Source organism: Nipponia nippon, unplaced genomic scaffold, assembly GCF_047370975.1.
Source record: "Nipponia nippon isolate SJK-2023a ecotype South Korea unplaced genomic scaffold, ASM4737097v1 scaffold_1, whole genome shotgun sequence".
Lineage (NCBI taxonomy): Eukaryota > Metazoa > Chordata > Aves > Pelecaniformes > Threskiornithidae > Nipponia > Nipponia nippon.
Genome location: NW_028262290.1, coordinates 72,087,274 through 72,099,480, shown reverse-complemented (window position 1 = coordinate 72,099,480; position 12,207 = coordinate 72,087,274). Strand labels below are relative to the sequence as shown.

The 12,207-nt window shown below is 44.6% G+C and overlaps 1 protein-coding gene across 7 annotated transcripts in view; it reads right to left on the bottom strand.

The window, feature by feature from the left end:
• EPB41L4B (erythrocyte membrane protein band 4.1 like 4B) overlaps window positions 1-12,207 on the bottom strand; it is a 196,316-nt gene that overhangs the window by 88,395 nt on the left and 95,714 nt on the right. For 6 of the 7 annotated variants that reach the window (XR_015705195.1, XM_087759548.1, XM_087759559.1 and 3 more), the window contains exon 16: window positions 2,000-2,181. Coding sequence is in view for 6 of the 7 variants with exons in the window: in XM_087759548.1 (XP_087615674.1) it covers window positions 2,000-2,181 (182 nt within the window). In the remaining variant the exon portion in view is untranslated. Of the gene's footprint in view, window positions 1-1,999; window positions 2,183-12,207 lie in introns of all 7 variants that reach the window. The other variant, XM_087759587.1, reaches the window with a different exon arrangement.

Here is a 12,207-nt window from a genome sequence, read left to right as displayed (position 1 = left end):
AAACACCCTGTCCCGTGTTTTTTGCTGTTGTTTCTTTCACCACCTTCTGCTCTGCGGGTGGGCCCAGCTCGGCGGGGCCCATGGCAGGGCTGGGGGGAGCCAGAGACCGGCCCTGCTGCGGCATCGCTGAGGCAGCAGTTGGAGCCCCGGGGGGCTGATGTGGGGTCCTGGGCTGTGGGCAGGACGGGGGGAGCCCCCAGGATCGGGACAGGGGCAGTAGGGCCTGCGGTGCCCTCAGGGCCGGGGCACTCGGCAGCAGCATAGCTGGCTCTGACTGAATTTCCTGGCATGCTTCAGCTCTAATTTGGGAAAGAAAAATACGGGCTGGCACACCCCCCAGAAAGGTCACCGCCTCCCGCCGCACCAGGCTGACAGCCCGGGCCAGGCTTTCCAGCTCAGCCTCGCCAGCATCCCTCCGCCACCAGCGCCCAGTTGCTGCTCATGGCAGACCTGCGAACAGCCGGCCGAGGCCCAGCAGGTGCCCGGCCAGGGCGAGCCGCCCACCAACTCTCGCCCACCAGCTCTCCCAGCCGCCCCGGTCGCTGCAGACCATGGCCGAGATGCGGATACCCGTCGGTGGTGCAGGAATGCCCAGCGGCCCGCCCCGGGCCTCCGCAGCAGCACCAGCTGGAGGGAGGCCATGCAGGCGGTGCGCCGTGCCAGCCCCATGCACTTTGCAGCACGAAGGTATGCCAGGGTGGAGCATCAAATCAACGAAAGACAGATGAGCGCAGCACGTCTCCCGGAGGCTGCTCCTAAGGGAGCAGCTTCATTGAAAGCCCCAGCAAGCAATTTGCATTGCTGCTTAGGATTCCTTCCTTAAACATCTACAACACCTTGCATTTTGTTTCTTGAGCTTCCCTCCTAAAAACTGTTATCTCCCTCTCCTTGGGAAAGAGAATTAAAGAAGATGTTTCTGGGTTTCTGAAACAAAGTCTGATTAAAGTACCTGTGCAGGTAGATGCTTGTTCATTACTGCTGGGGTGGGACAGTCCACAGTCAAGGTCACCCAGCACCGTCTGTTACAAGATCCTGGTTTCAGGAATTTGAAAGTTGTCAGATTAACTGCCCAGGCTGAAAGTTTCCATAATGGATGCCTATCTCAGGGTGATTTACAATTCTAAAGGCAAAAACTGGGCAAAGGAAGAACTTCTTGTCCCCTTGAGGCAAGGAAAATAATAGATCATACCTTGTTTTGCCCATCTCCTGAAATTCTTACACAGCATCTCACACACTGCAGAGTGCAGAGATTATAAATTTGGAGAGCAAGAAGTAAGAATGCTCAATGGCAGGGATGTTTCTCTTCCAGTTCCTGTGTAAACCTACAAACATTTGGCCAAGCTATGTACCCTTAAAAAAGCCTGTACATGTTCAGCTGCAGAGACTTACACCCAAACTCCCCGAGGCTGCATCAGGAACAGACAGGCTTCTCTCCTTTCTGCAAGCCAAGAATTTCTCCACCGAGCAAGCAAGCATACTCCAGTTGTGGTAAGTAGGGATGAGCAGGAATTGTTCCCATTACCCAAACTAAAAGCAAGATGCTGTTTGTCCAGTGCTCCAAAATCTCTGCTGTTTGTGCCCAGACGTGAAAGCAAGAGTCTGATCCAAACAATGAGGGCTGAAGGCCAGCTGGGCAGATCAGCAAGAGAATGGCAGACGAAGAGAGGTTTGTGAAACTACACAAATAAATAGTAACAATAAAAAATTAGCCTGTGCCAAGTGGCTAGAGGCTTGCTATCTGTGACTAATTGGGTATTTGTTCAGCTATGGAACACCAATCTAACACCAAATCCCGCAACCCTGTAGCAAAGCCAGGAAATTGCAAGTCTTGTCTCATTTGCACATACTACAAAGCTAGCAAATAGTAACAGGAAGCATGTTCTTCAAGGAGAAAAACTGAAATGCGCGTTGTTTTCCTTTCCTTTCCTTTGCCTCCTTGCCAGAGACAAATCTGAAAGCGGCACAGTTACTGAAATGGCATTCACTGCAGGGCACTTACTGTTTGGGTTTGGAACTCCAGAAACAATGTCTTTGCTGTCAGGAGCAAGGGCGCCGTAATTCGGGTGATGGTGGTGATGGCGGTGGTGGTGGTGGTGCCTTGCAGGCATTTTTGCGGTGTATGGTGCTCCACCATTCTCCTCAATGTTGAACTGATGCAGATCACTGTTGTTCAAAGGATAACTACAAAATAAATTCAGTTCAAATTAGAGCGGTAAACAGTAGGACAAACTGTAATTTTGGAGAGACAGAGTGCAAACTTTCGTGGGAAAAAAAATGCATAGCTTTTTTGTAAATAAAATTTTTAACGAGGTATATCCCAAGTCTTTACAGTTTTCTGTTAACAGGAGACTCATCAGGTGAGGAAAAAGGATGCCTCTGCTTGTTCGGCATGACTTCATATCAGAATTATTTCTGATTTTACACACTACACAATCTCTGCTAGACTCTCATACTGAGTCAAATTCTGACTGACTTATGGAATATGATTCTCAATAACATAAAAATTTGACCTGCAGGAATTTGCAACTTCACCTGCGATAGGAAAGTGGTCAGGCAGCAAACAATAACTCCTTTAAAGTGAAACTGTTGGAAGAGCAGACCAAGGAGCAGTCCCAGAATAACATTACATTCCTGAGAAAGTTCAGGCCTCCAAATTCATGGTGCAAAAAAAGCTGTATGAAGAATTTGTGACTTGGGAAAAAATGGAAAAAGATCCCATTGGAAAGAAAAGGTTTTACAGGTAACAACATACAAAATAGCACTTGGTCAAAAAGGAATCATACCTGTGCTGGGAAACTAACTGGGTTTTTTTTTGCCTATGTTTAGTTAGGAGATAAACTGTTGTCAGTCTATAATATATGGACAAATGGAGACACATTGAAATTTTAATTCGTCATCGCTAACTCAGAGGTGTCAAATGACATTGTTGATTTTCTTCAATAGTTTTAACTGATGCTGTTTCAGTTTATTGTTTGACGTGATGATGAATTTTTAGAAATTATATTTTCTCTCCATGCCAGCAACCAAAAAAGACTGAGATAACTCTATATAGTTACTGCAAATGACTTGAATGCACTTCCTTCAGAGGAGTGCTTAAAATTTTTATAAGGTTTTAACTTATTCTATAGTATTGCATTAGACAGTAGTTGCAGTAAATCAATCCCTTTCAAGAAAAGATGAATCCCCTGCCCATTTGATAAATGCTAAAGAAATTATATCTTTGCTGCATGGGTTTTCAGTTTGCTTTTATTACTAATAGCAGCTGAAAACGTGACAATATGGAACAAAGACAAACAGAATAATTAAAGGAACGACGAATAAATTATACCTAGCTACTTGCTAGGTATGTTCTCTGCAGATTACTTACTGATTCAAAGCAAAATTAACCAGTCATCTGCAAATAAACACATCTGTATCATTTCCAAAGATATGCTGAAGCATGCAACTTGGTACCTCATTAATAACTACTGTCTTCTTAGTAACAGCTCCTGACAACATGAGGTTTCTGACTGGGTAGTAACTGAATAACACTTTTATGCTGGTTGCCTTTTGAAAGCAGGAGGTGGGGAGGGGAATGTTTTGTATATTAATCAGGTTCATGGCATGTAGAAACGACTGCCAATAAAGGCACTTCTGATGCCTTATTTGCCTTACGGAAACAATGTAAATACGGGTCTGATCCACAGGGGACAGCTTTGGTGAGCTCAGATAATCCAAGACTGGTCTGCCTTTTGAAACTGCTCTATATTTTCACTGTTATAATCAAATCAAGCAAGTGCCTACTGGCGGAAAATGGTACAGGCTAATGAGATTGCACACTAATTGTAACAGCTCTCCTGCACTCTTCCCTTCAAGCACCTTGGATTGAAGTGACGTTTTTTGACTGAGAGGATAGCTGGTTTTGTTCACACAGTTAAAACCCTTATTGGAAATAAGATCAGTTTTGGGCTGTAGCCTCAGCACATCCTTTTTTTCAGTCTATGATTCAAATTTTTTCAAGACACAAACCCACGTGCTTGGGAGTTGCTTTCATTTCACCTGCTGGCAGGCTGGTTTCGCAGATTTTTGACTAGTCTTTTCAAAATGAATGAGATCACACCAAATCCTTACATTGACTCCTCATATTGCTATGGGCATGAGGTAGCTTCCATGCTAAAATGGGAATGAGCCGAGCAACTGAATGAGCCAAAACCCCTCTGGCATGAGGTCAAACATGCACCAAATTCTTTAGACGTATGTCTTGACTGTCCAGAGAGGAGTGCTCACATCATGTAAAATGCAGGGAGACCATTACTTCAAAGAAGTAACGAGCTAGCCTAGCACAGCTGATGTTCAGGTGTGCACTGAAGCCCTTGAGGACAGTAGGACAGTAAGGCACAAAGTTCCAGTCAGGATATCAATACCCAGGCAGTGCACTCTGATGTGAAATCCCATGTTGAAACTGCCAGCCCATTTAAAAGGCTGCGGTCATCTGCACTCTTCCAGGGCTGACAGCAACAGATAATGAGGCAAACTCATCTCAGTGGTCAGTCAACTCTTGCACTTCTGATGGATATGAGGTTGGGCTGAGGAAAACTTTAGCACCCATACCCTCACTAATAGACTGATAAGTTACTGAACAATCATAAACAACAGGGCTTGCGGCAGCCCCAGAGCCAACTAGAAGAGTTGATAGCACCCAAACAAAAATACCATGAGTAGTCAAAATCCCCTTTCTGTGTACTCGCTACTATATAATTTAGGGGCGCATTGGACATCTTAGTGCAGTTTCTACAAGGTGGCATCAATATTATCATATATCACATCTGTTTTTCACTTATTTTTCTGTTCTGCCACTGTCTTAAATCTACAGACTTGAGAATTTTCCCCTCAATGCATCTTTTTGCCATTAACTTTTCTTTCTGTTGCTTACTTCTATTTGGCTTACCTGAACAGATAATGTGCTCATGCATCCTTCCCAAACCATTGATGCAAATAAGTCACTACTTTCAATGAACCACCTTCCTGACCGTATCCTAAGCCCTCCATTTTTCGTATTTGCTCCCCAGACATCAAGTAATGCTCTCTGACTATGTGCATACATGGAGAGGTATCAGTTTTCATCCTTTCTCTTGTATTTGTCTTTTGGCCCTCCTAGTATGCCAACGTTACACCTTTGTTTTACCTTTTAATAGTCAATTCGCTGTGCTGCAGGTTTCCTCTTTTTCCTCTGTTATTTACCTGTGTAGTTTTCGCAACAAACTCCAGCTGCTTCCTATACAACCAACTCCTGTTCTTCAAGGAAAATGGGGCAGGGCCCTACAGGCTATTCTGTAAAGGAAGAAAACATTTCTTCCTTCTCTGTCCCTCCCTCAGGCAAAGCACTCCTGAGGATTCAGTTACCGGAGGCTGAACCTTCAAAAAAGCCACTCAAAGTTCACAAGACACTTGGTATTGCCTTTAGCCTCAAATTCGCAGAATTACTTTCTTCTGACCAGAAAGGCAGCATATTGAGGAACAGGGCAAATAGTATGTATCTTCTGATTACTTTTTCCATTTTTAAAATTTTATTTACATTACTAGTCATCTACCCCAATTTTATACTCCTTATCCTTTGCTTTAAAAGCTGTTTTCACTTGACATTCTTACATTTCATGTGCTCCAGCCATCTGCTGCCTTACCAAATCATGCCTCTAGTGTACAGCTCATACATACAACAGTTAGGAGATCATAGGTATTTGAAAGGCTGAATTATCCACCTCTCCCCTCAAAACCAAACTAAGCAGGCCGATGTTACCCCAACTGATCGGCTGAACCGGAATCTTCAACACCTTCAGTAGCAGACTCCATGACCTCCTCGTGCAGTTGACCTCAGTGTCTCATCATGCCTACATTTACTTTCTTTGTTCATCCCGTCTCCTTTACTGCCATTTAAGCCTGCTATTTCCTCTCCCATCCATCACAGACACAGTGAACAGGTTATTTCTTGCTACAGAAACCTGTGGTTTTGGAAACGGCTCTTCACATCTCCCTGCAGAGTCTGAAGAGCTCTGAATTCTTCAGTTGCCCCTCACAGGTCACACATTTCCTACAGCCCTGATATGTCTTGCCGTCCCCATCCGCCCAGCTGCCCCCTGCTCTGCCTCTGACACGTGGTGCTCACAACCGGGCACCCCATCCCAGTTGAGGCCTTGCAAATGCATTGCAAAGAGGAAGGGTTGCTTCACCATGTCCTACGGGATCTACTCCTCTTTATACACTGGAACGTGACATTTGCTTTTTCCTAAGTAGCCGGGGGTTGTTGACTCATGTTCAACTTCAGATCCTCAAGAACACCAGATCCTTTCCTAAACTGGCCAGGTTTCCACGCCCCACAACCTCAGCTGTGAAGCAGGTTACTCCTACCTAAGTACAAACATACTATCATTCCTCCTGAGCTGCATCCTAAACTTTCTCATGTGCTAAGATCATAACCCAGTCAGGACTTTTCTCTTATCCGTGACAGGCCTGGTGTGAGAGGACTTCCCACCTTGGTGTAACCTGTGAGTGACAAGAGATTTTTTTTAAAAAGTAATCACCTTTCTGTGCCATCTTCACAGCTGCCATCCTCATTATCCTGTAGAACAGAACCATGTAGACCCGCATAAACATCTTTCACCTGTGTCCCAGAGCAGGCTTACTCCTGCACCCTGTCCGTGCCTCCTTCTTCCACACTCTTCTTGTAGGCATCTCCCACCTGTCTGAAGCTACACTTGGAAGAGCAAATGGCAGGGCTCTCTTCTCTCCCCTCCTTGGGGAGGCTGCTGGGGCAATAGCAGAAAGCAGGCTCAGACTATCACGCCTCTTGGGTGACTCTGCATTGAGTTTAGACCCTCCCTGCTATATCTGAACAGTGGTTTAAAAAAATCCGAGGCTTCTAGGTCTGGTTGTGATAAATAACCTTCAGCAATTACCACACCCACCTCTACTCTGCTTTGAACACTGCTCCTGCACCAAACCACTGCAATTTTCTAATATTTAAAAATCCTCAAACTTTACACAAACGTCTCCACAACCCCTCTCAGTCCTCCCTCATCTGCAGCTCAGAGCAAGCCTGACGGTGATTTGTGCAGCTTTCGGCAGCTCAAATCCACACTGCGGGCTTTGTGCCGAACGCGTTGGGAGGCTGCCCCAACCACTTCACTCCCTAATAGGAGACATTTCACTCATCACCATATCATAACGGTATCTCCTCCAGCATCAAAATGGGCTTTAGATGCGTTCCCAAATGGCAGTCAGTGGAACTGTTAAAGTGTATGTTCACGTGTATGTGTATTAATGTATATGCATGGAGGAGAGACTCTGAAAAGTCTAACGGAAGCAGCCAATGTGCATGAAGCTTCAGTGTGGCAGCTGAGGGGATGAGACTTAACAGCTAGGTTAAGCCAAACATTCATTTTTTAGGCTTAGTCTCTCCCTTTGGAAAAAAAAAAAAAAAAAAAAAAAAGACTTTGGGTTTATTTCCTGCCCATGCTTCAAAAGAAGTTAAAAAAAAACCCAAACAAACCCAACTGAATTTTTAGCCAAACTTGCTTTAATTACATTTAGCGTCTCACACCCCCCTGTGTTACCAGAGCATGTGAAGTGGCACAGAGAGCCTAGGAATTCTGCATACTCTGGAAATTTCCCTGTAGAGAGGAATGAAGAGGAAACGGGGCGATAGGAAGAAGGTGGTGCTCTGTGTGAGTATCGATGAACGGCCAGAACCATTGGAGTGAAGCAAAAAGACTTCGAGAGGACCCAGCGTTACACAGGAAGGGAACACAGACCGTGGCAGGAGGACTGCTTATAAAAGAGAGAGGATGAAGTTTCATTTTTGCAGCCAAGGACTGGGACATATAAAAGCAATGACTGTTCATAAGTAAAGGAGAATTGGGATCACTAAAAACAAACCTATGGGTTTTTTTTTTTCCTGCACCGTGTAACCAAGATCTCTTTGCTGGCCAGAGCTGGCTTCTTAAACTGTGAGAAGTACAACTAAAGCTGACAGCGCTGTTACACTTCCACGCTCTGCCCTGGCACCACCAGATGACAGGAGAGCTGGCCCATTTGCTTCCTTTAGGGAAGGCCTGGGAAGATGTGTTGTCGATTCCTCTCCCCGCTGCCAGGGATGGTCAGCAGTCCCCATCCATTCCCAGGGACACCTCAGAAAGCAGAGCGGGCAGCCAGCAGCCTTCTCCCAGCCAGACAAACCAACCTTGGAAGGAAGGAGAACACGGTGATGGGGAAGTGGGTGTTCAGAAATGGTGATGGGAGCGGGGAGAGTTTCTCCTGTAGGAGATGAAAGTATATGCAGCAGCTTCCTGCGATACAGGATGCTGAACTAAGTTTTGAAGCAGGAGTAATCTGGAATTCTCCACAGAAGAACAGAGCCTGCGGCAAAGCGTGTTCTAATAAAATACCAAGAAACAAATCTCAACTTGACAAAGCCATTGTCCTCACAGATTTCACCTTATCTACATAAAGATCATTAAAAAAGTACTGCCTTGCAAAACTGTCATGCAAAATATGCCCACCAGGGAACTAAACTTGCTTTTCTTCATTTACAAATGTTTTTAATTAATGATAATGATAGCTAATGATATTTAATCACCTGTCAAAAAATTCATTGTCCCAGATGTCCTTGCAGATGAGAAAAACCCTGGAAAGCAGACACAAAATTTTCTAAGACAGATGAAATCCTCCCCCAAGTCAGTGGTGCCTTCCCCTTTCAGTCACAGGCAGACAACGTATGCCTGGCCTTGGGAAATAAAACCACTTGGGGTGGCTAATTCAAGCAAGCTAACTCAGGTTAAACTAGGAGCAAAAGCAAGCGAGGAACTTAGGCCTCGGAGACAGCCTGCAGCTGATCTCGGGTTGCTAACCACGCTACAGCCTTTTTCACCACTTCACCCATTAAATAACTCCTCAGAGCTAAGCATGTCCCTCTCTCTCTCCCCCTTCCCCAGTACCGCACACCGGCCAAAGCACGCAGAGAGAGGAGCAGGCACAGCCCTGAGGCTTAGCTAACAGAGGAGAACGTGAGAAACCACGGGACGTGACAGAAGAAGTTGCTGCTGGACGCAGCAGATGAAAGCGTCAGCAGCGAACAAATGTTACAGAGCGTGCCCTGACGGACTGCCGGATTTCACAGGTAGTTCAGGGAGAGCTAAGGGAGAAATGGCCAAACTTCACAGAGCACTGAAGGGGAGCATCGGCGACTTTTTAGTGAGAACAACCTTGCAAGGCCAGCGGCGTCTAGGAAACCGTATCAGCAATACCACATAAGGTCCAAACTACCCAGGTAGCCTTGGGAAATTTGAGTATGGACTTAGCAAACCTGGGAGCAACGTGTGGAAAAAGCAGGGGTAACTGAGAGGAGGGAAGGGAATAGGAGAATCTGTGTGCATCGTGGGAGAACAAGCAGGGGAAAATGGAGAGAAGGGGGAGAAAAGGGACCAGTCACATGTAAGCAAGCTGCTGGTCAGTATGCTTGGCCGGTCAAGCCCCGATCACTGCAGTCTAGGCCATCTTCTCGACTGTAGTCCTGCTTTCTGTGGGGGTGTATGCATACAGGACTGAGCTCTCTGGGCTGCCCCACGTTCGTGTGCTGCTGTTTGTGTCTGCGGGTGCTGGTAAAGGCACTGCTCTCCACCTCTTTTGCTCTGCATGGCTGGCTGAATGCATGCTCTGTGTGCATGGACATCTCTGGAATACATGCTCAGCATCTCTACAGGCCGGGCTCAGAAACCAGGAACTAGAGCAGCCTCACATCTAGCAGATCAGGAAGGTGAAATCACTTTAGCCTTAAAACCAATCCACTGGATTTGGCTTCCCTTAACAATATGCGCCCGTCTTACGAAATCTCCTTTCCGTCTCTGTCCCTAAAAAGCTGAAATTCCTTGAAAAAACATGTTTTTAAAGAAATTAATCAAACTGTAGAAGTTTCATGCTTCTCAATTTTTCAGATTATTAATGTTGCTAACTCCCTACAAAGAAATACGCCGTCTTCTGAATTTTCAGTAATTGGCCCTAACTTTGAAGTCCGGCATGAATGTACCTGACACCATTGCCACACAAATGACTTCAGTTTAGGTTATAGATTTTTACCCTTTTAACACGTTACCAGTAAAGCCACTGAACAGGTACAGTGTGCAGCAAGTAAAAACTCCTATCTAGGCAGGACAGAATTTTTTACTTAGTTGGTCAGAAGACAGTATTAACAGGTAGAAGTAACACAAAATCAATCACTCAGCACAGCAAGGCCTTTCTTATTTACAAACTTGCAACCTGTCCTACCTCTGTTCTCACTGCAACACTTGGGCAACTCATCTGAGTTACAGCAAGAAACTGTTCATTTTACCTTAAAAGCAATTTTCAGACCTTCTTTTTAATGTCAGAAATTGAGAATGAGAGACACATTAAATACAACAGTAGAAACTGAAAATGAATGATAACAAATGGAGCCCTCCTGGGCTCAAAATTTTGATAGAGAAGCAGTATCCAGTTTTACATTCAAGTTCCTTGAAGCCTTGCTTCAAACCAGCCTTGCTTCTTGATTCAGTGAGCTCCAGGTGCTGAATACACAGACGCTGAAGTCTCAACGCTCCCTTGCCTCTCTCATTCCTCCTCCCCATTCCCACAGTCTCTAGCAGACTTCATTGCTTTTCCTTCTCCAGTTCCTCCCATTGCATGTTCCACTGTAAAACTCTGCTTCTCCTAAATCCTCTAGTTGAGCTTTTTGTTTCCCTGGCCCTTTTTTTTTCTGAGCTCTTCCTTCCTCCCTGCCTGACTCCTACACTCCTACTGATGAGAAAGACTCGGCTCAGGGACACTGAGATGCTGGCCCTGCTGCTTCCCAAAAAAAGTCAGGGGCTTGGCCCCTGGGCATGAAAAGGAGCACAGCTACTTTGTCGTCTGTTTAGCTACAGAGTTCATTGCTACGTCGTTACACAAGTTAGAGAGCACTGGAGATGTATTAATGTTTTGTATTTCTACTTCTCCAAGGTTCTTAAAATTGCAGAAACTGGTAATGGCAGGTAAACCATTGTGATTATAATTCCAGCACAGATTGTTATGGTTTTAGTGGGGGGAAAAAAAAATTATAAATAACTAGCTTCTAATCTGGAGTTTAAATTGCATTAGATCAGTACCTCCTACTACTAATTAGGTGTGGCTACTTCTTTCATTTTCTTCAGGATGCAGGAAGTAACAGATGTTTTTCATTGCCTCATTTTAAAAAAATACCATTTTTTTATAGCCTTTCAACATATGACATTGCTAAGCCAGGAACTACAGGTTTTCCAAACTGCTCCTCTTCAAAACATCTGTTCTTGCTTAATTCAATACATCTTCATCCTTGATATGATCAGCTGCATGTTTTACTGTTTGATAGTTTAAAGCTAAAGGTCATACTACAACTAGGAAAAGGAAAAGGAAAAAACAAGCACATTACAAACTTAGAAGATAAAAAGTACAAAAACCAACCAGAAGTGGAAATGTAATTGTGGTGGCAATTTGAAAACAGAGCCCTAGGGGCATTTCCAATGGTTCTAAAATAGCCTTAGCTTAGCATTTATCTTATTTTTAAACTGGAAGATTCCTCATTTCTCAGAAGGTATGATGACTAATGCAGTCATCATGAATGCTTCTGCCAGAGAGAAAATGAACTGGAGTTCTTCTGAAAAGCTACACGCAACAGATCATGGAAGAGAAGACACCACCAAACCAAAAGGAGTAGTCCCACAGAGTCAAGAGAAAGTCATTATTCCAGAAACACAAAACAAAGAAGTTACACTGGGTCTAAGATATCAGGCTGGTGGAACTTCCCAACTCCACCAATCTTCCCGCTGTGTCAAGTCTGCCAAGACTCTATCTGAAAAAAAAAAATCACCATCTTCAGGAAAGTTGGATGGGAGAGACTATTTTTTAAAACATGACCTTTTCCTCCAGTTCAAAATTGAAGGTTATTACATGCTGAAATTAAAAGCAATATGCAAGTTATTACAGACATGCTTGCATTTTCTGTAGCGGCCTATTAATACGTGCAGTGGACAGTGCACAGAGAGGCTTGATTTGTGAACTTTACAACATGAAAATAAGTTGTTTTGCTTTATAGGACAGTCATGAAACAGTCATTAATAAGCAGCTGAGAGCAGCATTTAGTCTGCAGAAGCTTTATTACTGGAAGTGACTCGTACCAAGGGAGGA